This window comes from Sapajus apella, unplaced genomic scaffold, assembly GCF_009761245.1.
Source record: "Sapajus apella isolate SASKATOON/1434 unplaced genomic scaffold, GSC_monkey_1.0 scaffold41, whole genome shotgun sequence".
Taxonomy (NCBI): Eukaryota; Metazoa; Chordata; class Mammalia; order Primates; family Cebidae; genus Sapajus; species Sapajus apella.
In genome coordinates, this window is record NW_022436981.1 from 5,719,437 (window position 1) to 5,737,122 (window position 17,686).

At 39.7% G+C, this 17,686-nt stretch overlaps 1 protein-coding gene and 1 pseudogene across 6 annotated transcripts in view; one reads left to right on the top strand and one right to left on the bottom strand.

The window, feature by feature from the left end:
* Positions 1–6,597, top strand: part of CD2AP (CD2 associated protein) — a 153,028-nt gene extending 146,431 nt beyond the window's left edge. For all 5 annotated transcript variants that reach the window (XM_032299633.1, XM_032299634.1, XM_032299630.1 and 2 more), the window contains one exon: positions 3,595–6,597. In XM_032299633.1, the coding sequence (XP_032155524.1) occupies positions 3,595–3,636 (42 nt within the window). In that variant the 3' untranslated portion in view covers positions 3,637–6,597. The remainder of the gene's footprint in view (positions 1–3,594) is intronic.
* Positions 6,598–10,073: 3,476 nt separating this feature from the next.
* Positions 10,074–12,948, bottom strand: LOC116565798 (annotated as a pseudogene). The gene is made up of 2 exons (XR_004275590.1): positions 11,555–12,948; positions 10,074–10,492 (listed from the first exon to the last, which is right to left on the bottom strand). The product of XR_004275590.1 is annotated as a selenide, water dikinase 2-like (transcript).
* Positions 12,949–17,686: the final 4,738 nt, after the last annotated feature.

Genomic DNA, 17,686 nt, shown 5'->3' on the forward strand with positions numbered 1-17,686 from the left:
CTTAAATTTGGATAACCTGATGACAATGTGCCTAGGTGATGAATTTCCCAGGTGTTCTTTGTGCTTCTTGTATTTGGATGTCCATGTTTGTAGCCAGGCTGGGTACGTTTTCCTTGATTATCCCCCAAATATGTTTTCCAAAGTTTTAGATTTCTCTTCTTCCTCAGGAACACCAATTATTCTTAGGTTTGATTTTTTAAACGTAATCGTAGACTTCTTGGAGGCTTGGTTCATATTTTCTTATTCTTTTTTATTTGTATTTGTTGGATTGGGCTAATTTGAAGCCCTTTTCTTCGAACTCTGAATTTCTTTCTTCTACTTGTTCAATTCTATTGCTGAGACTTCCGAGAATATTTTTGTGTTTCTAAAAGTGTGTCCAAAGTTTCCTGAATTTTTTATTATTTTTACTTTAAGCTATCTATTTCCTTGGATATTTCTTACTTCACTTCTTGTATCATTTTTTGGATTTCTTTGCATTGGGCTTTACCTTTATCTGGTGTCTCCCTGATTAGTTTAATGACTAACCTCCTGATTTCTTTTTGAGGTAAATCAGGAGTTTCTTGGTTTGGATTCATTGCTGGTGAACTAGTGTGATTTTCTTTTGTTGGTGGTGGGGAGGGCGTTGAAGGACCTTGTTTTGACATATTGCCAGGGTTGGTTTTCTGGTTCCTTCTCATTTGGGTAGGCTCTGTCAGAGGGAAGGTCTAGGACTGAAGGCTCTTCAGATTCTTTTGTCCCGGGGGGTGTTCCCTTGATGTAGTACTCTCCCCCTTTTCCTATGGACGTGGTTTACTGTAAGCCAAACTGCAGTGATGGTTGTCTCTTTTCTGGGTCTAGCCACCCAGCGACTCTACCAGGCTCCGGGCTGATACTGGGGCGTGTCTGCAGAGAGTCCTGTGATGTGAACTGTCTGTGGCAATCTCAGCCATGGATACCAGTACCTGTTCTGGTGGAGGTGGTGGGCAGGGGGCTGCAGTGGACTCCATAAGGGCTCTTAACTTTGGTGGTTTAATGCTCTATTTTAGTGCTGGTTGGCCTCCTGCCAGGAGGTGACATTTTCCAGAAGGCATCAGCTGTAGTAGTATGGAGAGGGACCAGCAGTGGGTGGGGCCGTAGAAGGTAGAACTCCCAAGATTACATGCCCTTTGTCTTCTGCTACCAGGGTGGATAGGGAAGGACCATCAGGTGGGGGCAGGGCTAGGCATGTCTGAGTTCACACTGTTCTTGGGTAGGTCTTGCTGTGGCTGCTGTGGGTGATGAAGGTGAGATTCCCAGGTCACTGGACTTGTGTACCTAGGAGGATTTTGGCTGCCTCTGCTGAATCATGCAGTTTGTCAGGGAGGTGGGGAAGCTGGCAGACACAGGCCTCACCCAGCTCCCGCGCAAACTGAAGGGCCAGTCTCACTCCCACTGTGCCTCCCCTGTCAGCCCCAAGTCTGTTTACAGGCGATGGGTGAGTTGGGCTTGAAAACTTGCCCCAGGCTACTCACGTCCTCGTTGCGAAAGAAAAGGGCTTGGTTCTTCCCTCGCCTGTGGAGTCAGCACACAGATTTGTGCCCCCACCCCCCTACCCAGAGTTGTGGCCAGGAGACTTCTTGCCTTATTCAAATTGTTACATGAGGGTTCTTAGCCTTGGTGGTTTAATGCTCTGTGCTTGTGCTGGTTGGCCTGCCAGAATGTGACGTTTTTCCAGAAAGCATCAGCTGTAGTAGTATGGAGAGGGACCAGCAGTGGGTGGGGCCATAGAACATAGAACTCCCAAGATTAATGTGCCCTTTGTCTTTAAAGTTCAACTGACATTTTCTTCTCCCTGTGGAGTTTTACCCCCGGATCCTCTGGCCGCCCTCCTGATGGATTCCTGTGATGCCAGTGGGGAATGACCTTCTTGGGGACCCAGAAAGCTCCCAGGGCCTTTCTGTGCTGTTTCCTTTACCCCTGTATTTTGCTTGACACTCTAAATTGAGTCAGTTCCAGGTAAAGTCGGAAATTTCTGCAAACAAACCTTCAGTTTCTCCAGTGCGGGGTGGGGGGGTGTTTGGGAGAGGAGGGTCTCCCTTTCCCACATCCGCAGTTGAGGCACTCACAGTATTTGGGGTGTTTCCCAGGTCCTGCAAGAGCAGTCCACTTCCTCTCGGGATTGCAGGTTTGTTCTTGCAGTGGATCTGGAGCTAAAATTCACCATGCGAGCGTCTGCACGCTGTTCTGTCTGGAGTTGTAATCTAGTCCTGCCTCCCATCCGCCATGATGATCCCTGTCCAGTGATAACTAAATGTATGTCACAAATAGCAATTTACAAGTATTACTGATCGTTCATGTACTCCATTACAAGGAGTATTACTGATTGTGAGGTAGCCTTCACACACTCTACTCCCTTTTCTATCAATTTGATTTTCTTACTGCTTTCTGTATCTTTGGAGTAAAGACTATAATAACAGATCAGGTTAACAATGAAGGGTATTGTCTCAATCCAAAGCGAAGCCAGAAGATTGTTTTAGTCCAGTGTTGCTCACACATTTAGCTAATCATCATAATATTAAGAGAATCATATCAGGGAAGATCCAGAAATTAATAAACTGTTCTTGAATGGTTATAATCCTTCAGGAGATTGTGAACATATAAAAATTATACTTTTTGACTGTTGCAAAGTCCTAATCATTTAATAATGTACTATTTGTCAGAAGCTAGCCAAAGCATGTATTGTTTATTTGCACTCTTGAGGAAGGTGATGCCATTAGGATAAGGCAAGATCTATGTATTTCCTCATACAGTGAAAGGTTAAAGATGATCAGAATATTGGCAAGATAAATCAGTATAAAAACTGGGCTTGAAAGCCCTAAATCTTACCAGGATAAGTCCTGTGTTACTTGTTAGTATGGAACATTGGCATCCTGTTTAATGTCTTTGAGCCTCAACTTAGCCATTTGAATATGTCAATACTGAATAATTCTGTGTAGTTGTTGTGCAGACTTAATGAACTGATTTCCTTCTTCATAAATTCCTTAAATTATAAATTTCTGTTAAGTGAAGAATGCCTTCTGCTTAAAGGTGGAAATATATTAATCACCTTGACTGAATCTTAGATATATTCTTGGGCTTTAAGATATTTAATGTAGTATATACCAGTTACAGATAAGTAAATTGAAACCAAGTCAAGTGATTTAGCAATAATTACATATATAATTAGTGAAAAACATGACACTAAACAGGTCTCTTCTTTATTCCTTTTACTGTTGTTTAATGTACCCTTTGTTTAATTACAGATACATGTACGTTTCTCAATTTGGTTTCTAAGATTATTTTGTTCTTTGTAGGACTGACTGATTTATTTATGGCTTTAATTTTAAATGCTCACATAACATTGTTCTGGCTGAAAGGGCTATAATTGCTTTTTTTTTAAAATTGTAACTGCCATTTAGCAACTCGCACTGTACTGTTGAAACTTTATTCAGTAATATTATACCATGGGAAATTGGATTTTAGATCTGGAAATAAAAATCTGAAGGCTTGAAAGTATGATCAATCTTAATGACATAGAATAAAATAAACTACTAAAGGAAATTTTATGTATTCCTCAATTTATGTTTTGTGTTTTAGATAGAAATAGAGAAGCTGAAAAAAGCTGTCCTGTCTTCTTGAGGTGGTGTGGACCTGGTTTTCATAATGTTCCAGGGATTCGGAAGCAACACTATGAACTTCAACTGACTTGTTACTTAAAAATTGTGAATGCTGGTGTTGTGATAAATATGAGTATATGAAGTATAATATCTATAGAAAAGTAGAGTGAGGGGTGAATTTTATATATATATATATATATATATATATTTTGTTTTGCCAATATGAAGAAAAAGAGGCCTTATTTCTTACTGTGCTGGGATTGCAAACACTTTTTAAAAAATTGTTTGCTGGAAAATACTACTGAATATGTATAAATAAGAAATGTTAACAGTAGTTTTTTTAATTGAAACTTGTATTATTTTTAAAGAGATCTATACTATAAATATGGTGATATATTTACAAGTAATCTGTAAGATATACTATTTGAGAGGGACAAATTAGCTTTTTAGTAACTATAGTCACTACTTTTTCCATAATGCATAAGGGATATAAACTGTGTGTGTATGTGTGTGTGTATATATTTTTACTTTTATCCTCTTACCCAAGGTTACATTGTTGTGCCTATTTGTCTGCTGTTTATATTTTGGGTGATGAAATAGGACTTTCCTAGCTACATAAGCCAGATTACTCACCCATGCATATAGTAAGAACTAATGAATAATCAAGAGAATTTCATCAGCTTTTAGAATATTTTATGTTGCTTGCACTATAGGAGTCATAAAAGGAACTTAGTTAAAACATGTTGGATTTTTAACCATTTGGGGGGAAATATGAGCTGTATTTTAAATTCATTAGCTCTGAAGAATCTAAAACTGTTAATTTAACCCTTAACTTGTGCCTAGAAACTACAGCACATACAAAATATATAAACACTAGCCTTATTGCCGTACTTTTCTGCTTATTTTACAGTCTCAAATATTTCTCATTAACTTGTGACTTAGTTCTTCATGCTCCTCCTTGTGACTTTTAATAATGATAATATTAGGAAAATAAAACCCAAAGCTTTTCAGAACTTCAGTGTGAGCTTTCCTATTTTGACAAGTTATCTTTTAAATACTCAGGTTTTATGATGTTTAATTTACCTAATAGACCAAACTAACTTGTGGAGATATTTCGAACTATTATTTAGGTACAAACTTTATAAAGAATGTTAGTATGTCATAAAATATAACATTACAGCTTATTTAAAACCAAATATAGTTGAACATATTTAAAATACATTTTCACAGAATGAATGAATTAGTCGTTTCTTCAGAGTTACTTATGAACAGTTGAATGCTTTAAAATGTTCTGTTTGTAGGTAACATCTGAAAACATAAGTGGATTTATTTAAATTTTTAAAATTTAAAATTTTTTATTTGTAAAAAATTAGGCTTTATGCTTTATCATATAGCAAATGAGTGTCAGATTTTTGAGTACCAGTTATCATGCTTCAGTTTTTTAGTTTTAAACCACTAAACCAATATTTTTTCTTTACATTTTAATATCATAATACAGAAATATATGTAAATGAAATTTGGTCATGTTTCAAATAAAGAGAACTGAAGTAGAAAATAACAGAAATGCCAGTTAAACAACTTAATGTTTAATTTACAGTTTATGTTAGGGCTTTTGGGGAACGCTAATTATATATTAAGAATATACGTTAGAAATCTTTAAAATGTTTGGGCTCTTCTAATGAAGTCACTACTGAGCAAACTTGTTCCCTCTTTTGTTAAATAGAATAGGATTAAATGACTAGTCAAATGAATTATTTCCTCCGTATTAAATTTTATTTTATTTTCTTTTAATGACAGACCTTAGGTAAAAATAAAAACATTGTAATGCTAGAAATTATCCTCCAGCTTTCTCACCTGAAAATCTATTGAAGTGATCCCTGGTTACCCTAATAATGGGGTGAAGGAAGGTTCCAACAGATTTCAGGCTGCTCTTAAATAAGTTTTTCTTGGTCATTTTCTCATTAGTACTTAAAATCAAGATGCTCATGGGCACTGAAATGCATTTAAAGTTTTTGCTTGTGTACTACTCAGTCAGCATAGAAAAGTAACTGAAATACTCTTATTTATCAAGTAGTAAACAGAACCAAACAAACTCAGGCCTCATGGGAAAAATGATTCCTTTATTCTAGCAATTTACTCCTTGCTGTTGGTATGGGAAGTTTTATTAATTTCTATTATTAGAGTTCATATCACAAAATGATATGTAAGAATAATAACCTTTACTTGGGGTAAATCATGAATTTTTTTTCCCTTACATGTGAGTATAAAACATGAAAGTTGAACAGCATGGAATCTGTCATTGCCAAATTATTAATGAATGTATAGTTAAGGTATTCTTTGAGACACAATATCATTAATTTCCTAATTGTATTTCAGTGTTATTTTTTGTGTGTGACCACTAAGCTTCTGTCTTAATATAAAGCTATTACCCTCTACAGAACTTAAGTCTGAAGATGTAAAGAGAGAACAGGCCTTGTGTAAAAGAAGATACTCTTTTTTTTTTATGCTCCTTACTGTGATCACAGAAATAAAAAATAATCCAAGTGCTCTCTAGATTTGTTGATAAACATTTTATGCTTGCATTTAAACTTGAAATGTATGAACAGAATGAGACAATCAGTTAAATCAGAAATGAAAAGTATTATAATGTAATGGCCTTGTTTTGTTGTAGCAATAAAATGACCAAGTGCAATGATTGATTTAATAAAATCATCTTTTAAAAATTGCTGCTATGAATATTTTTAGCTATAAAATTTTACCCTGACTTGCTTTCAGTAACTATTATGTAATACAGTTGATGTTGTGGTAACCTAACATTCCCAGCCCGCCCCCCCCCCCCCCCCCCCCCCCCAAAAAAAAAAAAAAAATGAAATGGAGAAACTCAAAATAGTATACTTCACTGACTTGTTTACAGGTGCTGTATAAAAAGCATGCTTCTCTCTCAAAAAGAAAACTTAATAATAAAGAATTTTATTGCCAGTTGTGTCAGTCTTTTCTGGTTATTTTTCATTAACTTTATTTAGCATTTGTGTATTGCAGAGTATGATGAAAATTGTTTTATATTATTTGAATTTCCAAATACAAGAATAAATAGCAAACTGAAAGCATTAAAAGTTCTAGACCTGTATGACTTTTACGGAACTTTTCTGAGTCTGGTTTTTAATCTGAAACTGAGATAATAATTTCTGCTATACAGGATTATGGGGAAAATTTGAAATAGTTTATCTAAAGGGCCTTGTAGAGTGCTTGGCATAGAGTAGTTTTTATTTATTTATTTTTAAAATGGAGGCTACTGTTTTACCTTTTTAAAGAGCATTTTGCAATGACGGATGTGATATAAATGAGATTGCGCCACTGCACTCCAGTCTGGGTGACAAAGTGAGACTCCATCTCAAAAAACAAACAAAAAAATAGGTATTGTGATACTTACAGCTGTATTCTTTTTGCTTAAAATTGCTTTGGCCATTTGGAGTCTTTTGTGGTTCCATATCAATTTTAGGATTGTTTTTCTATTTCTGTAAAGAATGTCGTTGGTATTTTGATAGGAATTGTGTTAAATATGTATATTACTTTGGGTAGTATGGACATTTTAATAATATTAAGTCTTCCAATTCATGAAAAAAAAGATTAAGAAAAAGGAGACTTTGTATGTCCTTTCCCCGTTTTTGAATACAATATAGTATCTCTTTCTTTGGGAAGGTGTTCTTATTATATTGTTCATAGGGGAGCTACTATCATCTTACAGATTCTACCTCCTTGACCACCTAGGAATTACCTCTTGAGAGCGTACTTGGCTCAAATTGAGTTACTGAGTTAATCAGAGAATGAAATTTAAAAAATTGGAAACAAAAAGAGCTAATCTCAGCGTGGGAGCTCTCCACAGTTGTATTTTTCTGTCATCTGAAAAAAGCTGTCGTGAAAAACGAAATTTAGTAGAGCGTAAATAGATGGAAACAGAAAGTGGAAGGACTTTGAAGCTAATTATAGCTGTTCCTGCGTCTCAACTACCTATTGCTTGGTTCTTTAAGCAGAAACTTGCTCATAAGCTTGTTGGCTTTCTTAACTCACAACCGAAAAAGTCCTGATACATACAGAAAACAAGATGAAATCAGGCGAACATTAAAGCCCATATACTTTTGCTCAACATAGGTCACATATATTGCTTTAGAGACTCTAGTAGTGTGCTGGAAGATCTGAAACAGTAGGAATAGGACACTACTATAAAGCAATGTGGAAAATTGGTGTGTCAGATAAGTTTTTAAAAATGTTATTTAAAAAATTTCTGCCAGGCATCGTGGCTCATGCCTGTAATCCTAGCACTTTGGGAGGCTGAGGCCGGCAGACACAGTGAAACCCCATCTCTACTAAAATACAAAAATTAGCCCAGCATGGCGGCGTGTGTGCCTGTAGTCCTAGCTACTCCGGAGGCTGAGGCAAGAGAATCGCTTAAACCCAGGGGGTGGAGGTTATAGTGAGCCAAGATTGTGCCACTGCACTCCAGCCAGGGTGACAGAGTGAGACTGCATCTCAAAAAAAAAAAAAAAAAAAACTTTGGAGGCACATAATGATAAAGTTTTGGACTATGGAATTTGTGTTTGAAGAATGTAGAAGGTTTTGTCTGAAAATACAATTTGCAGATTTAGCACAGTTCTAGGAAATAAAAGCAGATAGCAGTTTAACTCACCTGGATTTATTAGGCTCTATTACTTCTCAAGATTCAAGAGAGACTGGGTCTGGGTGTTAAAAAAAATTTTTTTTTTTCCAAATCCTGTTATTGCATTTCTTTTACCACTAACACCATTTTTGTGAATCTGCTTGTTCCGTGTAAAGAAAATAAAGTCACAAATAGGCATCTATTTTTTGTATAGAGCCAGTAATTTTTCTGTCATGAAAGGTATGGCTATTTTGCAACTATTGGATGGTATTATTTCCTATTAGGTTCCAAGTATTTCTTACTGACTACATTTCGGTTCCTTTAAAAGTGTGTGAATAAAGTTACTCAGAGTATAATTTACATTTTAAGCGCATTGAGTAACTTTTTTTTGTTTTTTCGAGACAGGGTCTCACTCTATTACCCAGGCCAGAGTGCAGTGGTATGATCTTGGCTCACTACAACCTCCATCTCCTGGGCTCCAGCGATCCTCCTGCGTCAGCCTCCTGAGTAACTAGGACTACAGGTGCATACCACCACGCCCCCACCTAATTTTTGTATTTTCTTGTAGAGACCGAGTTTTACCATGTTGCCCATCTTGGTCTTGAACTCCTGAGCTCAAGCAGTCTGCCCTCCTTGGCCTCCCAAAGTGCTGAGATTACAGGCATTAGCTACCATGCCCAGCGAGTAACAATTCTTTAATAAAATCATGTCATCGTTAGATGACAATCCATAGAGTGGATTTTTAGAAATATTCCTGAACAGAATGCAAATAACTTGATGTGACAAAGTGAAGACACTTTTACTGTCTTTTCCTCCCTTGAAACTCACTAAAAACAGTACAATGAAGAATGGATTTATCATTAATAGATTAAAAAGCAGATTTAAGATAAAAACATTGCCTTTCAGATGAAATAAGGAAGCCACAATTTATAATAGTAAAAATACCTCCCAAATGCTTTGAGGGAGCAGCCTGAAATCTGATACAAATGTTTCAGACTTTGTGCCAGATACAGATTTCTGTAAAAGGCCCATCTGATCATTGTAGGCTCAAATCCTCTACAGAAGACCAGCTGGGAAATTAGAAACTGAAAGAGAAGCCTCACTAACTGTAAGCTCTAATAATTTGAAGGCTGCAAACCAAGGGGAGGGAGACATGCTTTTAGGGAAGACAGATTTAATTAGAGAATATTTTTGATAACATGCTGAAATTGTAGCTCTTCCTCCTTCCTGTGCTATTCAGCAAGTAACTGACACCATGGAAAGGTGACTATTCAAACACAAGTATCTTTATGGATGTTTGTGTTTTGTATAACAGAAAAAAGTCCAGAAGAAAAGCTTGCTTAAAATCCTTATGTCCCAGGAGGGAAAAAATGACATGACATGTAACACCAAGGCATGTCTGTTAACTTACAGTACTTTAAAGAATGAATATTGACTCAAGAAGTTGAAATTTTTAATTGACTAGTCACACCACAGTAAATTTGAAATGTAAGGCTCTATCACTGAGAAAGGAAGAAAGGCCAGATAATAGCTGTGTTTTATCTTTAAGCTACTCAAAGCTATGGAAAAAGATGGAAAACCACCCAATTATTATTTTTATTTAGGAAGAAATTACTCTTTATTGAGCACCAGAAATTTGCAGCAAACGACTTAACATCTTAATAACTACCAAGGCCGGGGCTCTGAGGCTTGCTCTGCCTCTCCTAGTCCTTAATGGGGTTTAGAGGGAGAGACGTCATTAACAGAGACCAAGCCAGATGGTTGCAGGTCCTCCTTTCCCAGTCATGACAAGCTGCTCAATTCTTGTTCAGAGCAGGAAAGAGCCAGTACTCAGTAAAGTCTAATAAAGAATTTGAGGTTGCATTATAAGATCTCTCTTAACAATTTAGATTTATCAACAGTATTGGTCCAAAACTCATTTGCTTCTGACCTAAATTTTTTCATTTTGCAATTTGTGTGTGTGTGGTTTTAATAAATCATCTCAATCACTGTGCAGAAATTAACCCAGTGCAAAGAAAAATCCCTCAACCTGGAATAGCCTCATCTTACTTTGGAAAGAGAAAACAGAGATATTTCTGCTCCTCCTCTACCCAAGTGATGAACAAACATCCCCCACAAAGTTCAAAATATTACTCTGGCCTCGGAATGTACATAAAGGCTGCTTTTGATGGGCTGATTCCAATCACCTAGAAAGGGCAGTTGGAACCACTATGCAGGCAGCCTTCTTTGGAAATTTTTTTTTTCCCATTTATTTTATTGCATTTTAGGTTTTGGGGTACATGTGAAGAACATGCAAAATTGTTGCATAGGTACACACGTGGCAGTGTGATTTGCTGCCTTCCTCCCCATCACCTACATCTGGCATTTCTCCCCTTGCTATCCCTCCCCAGCTCCCTCCCCTATTTCCCCCCAACTGACCCCAGTGTGTAGTGCTCCCCTCCCTGTGTCCATGTGTTCTCATTGTTCAACACCCGCCTATGAGTGAGAACATGCGGTGTTTGATCTTCTGCTCTTCTGTCAGTTTGCTGAGAATGATGGTTTCCACGTTCATCCATGTCCCTACAAAGGACCCAAACTCATCGTTTTTGATGGCTGCATAATATTCCATGGTGTATATGTGCCACATTTTCCCTATCCAGTCTATTGTCGATGGGCATTTGGGTTGGTTCCAGGTCTTTGCTATTGTAAACAGTGCTGCAATGAACATTCGTGTGCACGTGTCCTTATAGTAGTTTCCATGAAGCTGTGCGGTTCTGGGTTAGTTTTTGAATTCTGAGTTCTAACTTGATTGCACTGTGGTCTGAGAGACTGTTTGTTACAATTTCCATTCTTCTGCATTTGCTGAGGAGTGATTTACTCCCAATTATGTGGTTAATTTTAGAGTAAGTGTGATGTGGTGCTGAGAAGAATGTATATTCTATGGATTTGGGGTGGAGAGTTCTGTAAATGTCTATTAAGTTTGCTTGGTCCAGGTCTGAGTTCAAGTGCTGGATATCCTTGTTAATTTTCTGTCTGGTTGATCTGTCTAATGTTGACAATGGGGTGTTAAAGTCTCCCACTATTATTGTGTGGGAGTCCAAGTCTCTTTGTAAGTCATTAAGAACTTGCCTTATATATCTGGGTGCTCCTGTATTGGGTGTGTATATATTTAGGATCGTTAGCTCTTCTTGTTGCATTGATCCTTTTACCATTATGTAATGTCCCTCTTTGTCTCTCATGATCTTTGTTGCTTTAAAGTCTACTAGGCGGGTATCCTTCTGGGACAAAGATAGCAGCAGAAGAAAACTGGAAATTTCTTAAAATCAACTCTTGAGAACCATCTGTGATTGTGTACAACAGCTCTAGGGTCCAAACAACTTCTGTTCTTTCATCTCACGAGCAAGGCTCAGAGGAGGCATTTGAATTGTCAGGAGCAACAGCAGCAGCTGTGGCCCCACGAGGTAGGAATAACTCGCGGCTTGTCAACGATCCGGGCCGTTCGGGTTCCCTTTTCCACAATGCCAACGATCCACGCTTGGTGACTCTCTCCGTACTTGGAGGATTTGATTTCTGAACAAAAGCGGGCCGCCTGTTCTCTGGGCAGACAAATCAGTAATCCCCCAGAGGTTTCAGCTGAGGTTCCTTGTAGAAGCCCAAACCGTCCACTGGCCTTGCTGAAGGCAACCATTTTGGCAATTATTGGCAGATTGTGAATAACAAAGGACACTTCGTTTCTTTGTTGTTTCGCAAGGTTCTGGGAGTGTCCTAGAATGCCGAAGCCTGTGATGTCTGTGGCGGCATGGGCATTAAATGTGTGCATTAAACCTGCAGCAGTTCTGTTGAGGGTAGTCATACTGAACATGGCTTCCTGATACGCCAGCTCCACTCTTCTCTGGAGACCGCCATCTTTATTCCATCTTTCAGGATTATCCAGCCATTGGTGGGCATTGAAAGCAACCTGGGTTCCTAACGGTTTGGTTAACACCAGCACATCCCCAGTCACCGCCCTGTCGGGCATTATGACTTCATTTGGCTGGCATACCACAGTGCCAACTCCACCGATTATAATCCAAGGGTTGAGCACCGTTTGCCCACCTGCCACTGCAGTCCCTTCTTCAGTCGCATCCCGAAAGCCTTTGACTGTGAGTGGCATTACCTTTTCGCGTTCCTCCTCTCTCATACTCTGGCTGACACTGAGTAACATCAACATGTGGTCACACTCAGTAAGGCCCATGGCGTAGAGGTCACTCAGCACGTTGGCACAAGCTATGCACCCATCACGTAGGGATCTTCCACCAAGGGGTAAAAGAAGTCCGTGGTCTGCACTAGCGACAGGCCCCCATGCCTCAGGGGAATGACGCAGGAGTCCATCCCGATGCCCACGGTTGGAAAAGTGGGGCTGGGGCCCGCTCCGGTTTCCTGGGACGCCTCTTCCTGACCGCCCACCAGGCCCCGCCCAGTAGGGGCCGCACGTCCGGCCGCGTCAGTCACGCCGGGAGTTTGAGCAGCGTCTCCTGCTGGGCCTTGCAGCCTCAGCCCTTCATGCGGGAGAAGCCCGTCAGCCGCCAGGCCGGGCTGAGGCCCAACGCCTGGGGCTCGGTAGTTGGAGAAGCTCCGGGCCAGAGTCAAGCCCGCCGGGCCGAGGAGCCTTCCGCAGGTGCCATCGCCGCCATCGCCTCTCGCAGGCGCCCGTCGCCGAGGCTTACGCTATCGCGCACGGTCAGACTCACGCCTCAGGCAGCCTTCCAGGTCTTCCTCCCAATTTCTTTTATGAATCCAGCATACCTTTAATATCTAAACCTGATCATCATAAACCAGTCTCACATGTAAAGATTTCAGAAATTTATCCGGAAATTTATCAGTCTTAACGGATTATATGATATTAGAAAAAGAAAATGTTCACATTGATAAAAGGAAGGGATTTCCCGTACTGGGTATGGTGGTGAAGAACACAGTGACAAATTGGTACCGCTGTCTTGATGCATGCCCAACAGTTCCAGTCACCATTGTGTTTACACCAGCAGGGCAAATCTCAACACATTGAGAAAAGCATCTTTGTATTATCATAAAAGTGGTTTTGACCTGTGGACCACGCTTTGAGAACCGCTGACTTAAGACGATCTGGTATGGTCTTTAGCATATAGTGGACAATCAGTGAATGTTTAATGGATGAATAAGTGATGAAAAGGAGGTATTTATCCCTTGTCTTTACTGTGCCCTACCTTTTCTTCCTTCCTTTTCAAGTATAATATCTCCTCAAGACTAACCACTCTCATGCCGTTTGCTATAAAATAGACATTCTTCCAGGGCTCTTAAAATGTATTTAACATTTTATATACTGGACTTTAGCTGGTCAGTTTAATTACCCTACATTTTATGGTAAACTTGCCTTTAAAAATAGGCATGGCATCAAACACTCATAACTAATGTTTATTTTGTGCTTACCACATACCCGTACCAAGTGCTATTCCAAGTAATTGCTATCTAATTTGGCTGTCTATCCTGTCTCATCATCTCAACAATCCTATGTGCTAGGTGGTGTTATAGTCCACAGATGAGGAAAGGGGCTAAGGAAGGTTAAGCAACTTGGCCAACCCCACGGAGCTAATAAGGGCTGGAGCTGAACTCAGCTCAAGAAACCGAGTTTTGAAGCCTGTGCTTTTGTTCATAAGCTTTATTGCTTCTCTGCATAGAATATATATAGGAAAGAAGGAGCCTGCATGGGGAATCTGAATTTCTTCTAGTCTAGTCTTACATTCACTTTTTGTGATCCTCTATATTAAGTCTATCAGTTTTTTCTTCCATCAGTAAGTGACTAAATGTAAAGTCTATTTTCAGTGATCTCATAGTTTTTTGATTCCTCTGTAATGTGGTCACACAAGATTTTAGGAAACATTCTTCATTTCTTAGTGTACATTTTTGCAAACTTAAATGGTTTTCACGGCTTTTCAGCAAAAACACAAGAAACTACCCTACTGAGCTTCCATAAAGAAATTAAATGGGCTGGGCACAGTTGCTCATGCCTGAAATCCCAGTACTTCAGGAGGCTGAGGTGGGAGGATTGCTGGAGCTTAGAACCCAGGTTGGGCAACATAGGGAGACCTTGTTTCTACTAAAAACAAAAACAAAACCTAATTGGGCATGGTGGTATGCGCCTGCAGTCTCACCTACTTGGGAGGCTGAGGCAGGAGGATCACTTGAGCCCAGGAGGTTGAGACCGGAGATCATGCCACTGCATTCCAGCCTGGGCAACGAAGTGAGGCCCGGTCTTTCAAAAAAAAAAAAGAAAAGAAAAAAGAAAGTTAAATGACCACTAGATGGCAGTCAAATAAAGCTCAGCTTATACGTGTCTTGCGAAAACCATAAATACAGGTAGCAGCTGCAAATAAAATCAGAGAGGGCTTTGGGCTTCAACCTCCAACTGGGACACAACCACCCTACTTCCCTATCTGATTACTTCCCGAAGCTAAGTGCCACACAGGGACCGTTTTGTTAGTCTCACCAAGATTATTACCAGTTCCATGGAGGGAAAGAGAGACAATGAAATAAAATAATTTATATTATTTTCAGTCTACTGAATTTTTGTGAACGTTATGTGTAATGCAAAAATGCCTTTATGTTTGTTTATTCTATCTTGATCCGAGCCTTTGTTCTTACTGAGGCAAGAAAAAAATTGCATTCAAAGGCAACGTTCTCATCTGGTTTATTTATTTATTTATTTATTATTTGTGTGTGTGTGAGTTAAGAGTCTTTCTCTGCCACCCAGGCTGGAGTGTAGTGCCACGAACTCAGCTCACTACAACCTCTGCCTCTCGACTAAAGCGATTCTTGTGCCTCAGCCCCCCGAGTAGCCAAGACTATAGGCATATGCCACCATGCCCAGCTAATTTTTGTATTTTTAGTAGAGACATGGTTCTGCCATGTTGGCCCGGCTGGTCTCAAAAATTCCTGATCTCAAGTGATTCGCCTGCCTCGGCCTCCCAAAGTGCTGGGATTACAGGCATGAGCTACCATGCCCAGCTGTCATCTGGTCTAAATTATAAATTACTGTATATATAAAATAAGTAGCAATTCACATAAAGTTCTCTTGGGCTGTTTCTCCTTACTCAGGGATCTGCGTTTGTTCTTAGTGTGGTGTCTGTGTGCGCAGGAAGTGGATACATCCTTTAGGGAGCAGGAGGAGGCAAGACTTCTTGTTTCTGAGCCTCTTGCTCTCCTCTGCCCCTTTCCTCCCTAGTTAAATATTGACTTGAGAAGACATCTCACCTCTTGCCTACCCCTTGCTATTGCTCTCTGTGCCAGAACTTCTCCTATTCAGAACCAGAAGGGCTCTGGATTAGTTTTCTATTGCCACTGTGATTACCACAAATTTAGTGTTGCAAAAACAATAGATGTGTTATTTTATACGCTGGTTGTCAGAAGTCTGACATGAATTTCACCGGGCTAATATTAAGGCATAGGCAGGGCTGAGTTCCTTTGGAAGCTCTAGGGAGAAAATTTCTTTTCCTTGCCTTTTCTCAGTTATTTATTTATTTATTTATTTTTGAGATGGAGTCTTGCTCTGTTGCCAGGCTGCAGGGCAGTGGCGCAATCTCAGCTCATTGCAACCTCCGCCCACAGGTTCAAGCAATTCTCCTGCCTCTCAGCCTCCTGAGTAGCTGGGACTACAGGCACGTGCCACCATGCCTGGCTAATTTTTTTTTTTTAATTTTTAATTTTTTTAGTAGAGATGGGGTTTCACCATGTTAGCTAGTATGTTCTCAATCTTCTGACCCATGATCCACCTGCCTTGGCCTCCCTAAGTGCTGGGCTTACAGGTGTGAGCCACCATGCCCAGCTACCTTTTCCAACTTCTTTAGACTGCTGGCATTTCTTAGCTCGTGGCTCCCTTTCTCCACTTTCAAAGCCACCTGTAGTGGGTTGAGCACTTCTTACACTGCTGTCCTCCATCCTTCATGCATAGTCACATCTCCCTGGTTCTGTCTCCTTCTCCACTCTTAAAAACCGTTGTGATTACGTTGGGCCCACCTGTCTGAAGGTTCTTAATCACATTGGCAAAATCCCTTTTGCCGTGTAAGGTAACATATTCACAGATTCCTGGGACTTAGGATGTGTATGTATCTGTGGTGGTGGTGGTCGGGGGGGCATATTCTGCCAGCCACAGGCTCTCTGCTTCCCGTCAGATTGAAATGTTCCTATATGTCAGCCTTCTTTTCCCTATGCTGTGGTATTCACTCCTCCCTTCTTTATGGCAGTAATGGAAGGCCTCAGAGAAAGGATTCAGCTTACCACTGAGAGAAAGTACTTTTTAGGGGGGTGTGTTTTAAAAAATCATCCCCAGAATAAATAGTGACTTGCCCAGGGAGTTCCTGGGTCAGACTTGGAACTGTGCCATGCTATACAAATTCTTCGTAATTTTCATAATCCTTGGAGATAAAAACAAAATAGAACCAAACAATACAAAGAATGCTTTAAATATCATTTTATATCCAATGGATAGCTGGACTGGCTGGATGATACCTTTCTGTTACAACCAAGACTGGTGCTTCAAATGAGAAGTTCTAGGTAAGTAGAAACCTCATAGTATTATCACCTTTAAAGTTGTTCTGCTATTGTTTTGTTTCATAGTTTTGTTGTTGGTTTTTTTTTTTTTTTTCTGTTTTTTGGCATTGTCTGTTGTCTATATGGCATTACTGCCACATCCTTGTATGATCTTCAACCACATCGCAGATGAAAAGCCAGAAAGTACGTATCCTAGATTCCCTTTTCCTATGGGTTGAAAGGTAAATGAGAAGAGGCTGTTCTCCAGGTGCAACTGTGGGTACATGCAGGCCAACTGCAGGCCGAGAAGTGATGGAGCTAGCAGGGCGACTCCTCGGAACCAACCACACCTGAGCTGGGGGCTGCTGAGCTGGGGCAGCTTCTTGGGAATCACTTACTTCCAAGTTCTTCTTGGATCCCCTCAAGCATAGCTGTATCTTTCCAAGACTTTGTTTCCCTCTTACTCCTTTCCCTCCCTAAGGAGCAGTAGGTGTTTCTTGAAGGCTCTGTGATTTGTGGTGAGCTCTTGGGAAGCCCTGGGCTTTGGAGCTGCAGGCTGAGATTTTGGGGATAACTCCTCTTGTTCCCCCAGCTCTTCCAACAGGTGTGCAAGGCCCATTCACTAGATTATAACTCTTTGTACTTGGAATGCAGAGTTGAATCAGATTTCTGAACTGAATTTTGACTGGTGAAGGATTTTGTTTTGTTTTGCATTTTTTGCTAATTTAAATTATATTTTTGTTGTGAAAGCTTAGAAAATATCAGAGTATAAAATGTTCCTAGAAGCCACTAATCAAAGAAGAGATAACTATAAACATTTTTGTTTCTTTACATCTTTTCTTACATTGTCTGTAAGGATACGTAAGAATTTTTCTTTAAAAATTTTTTTAAATTAAGT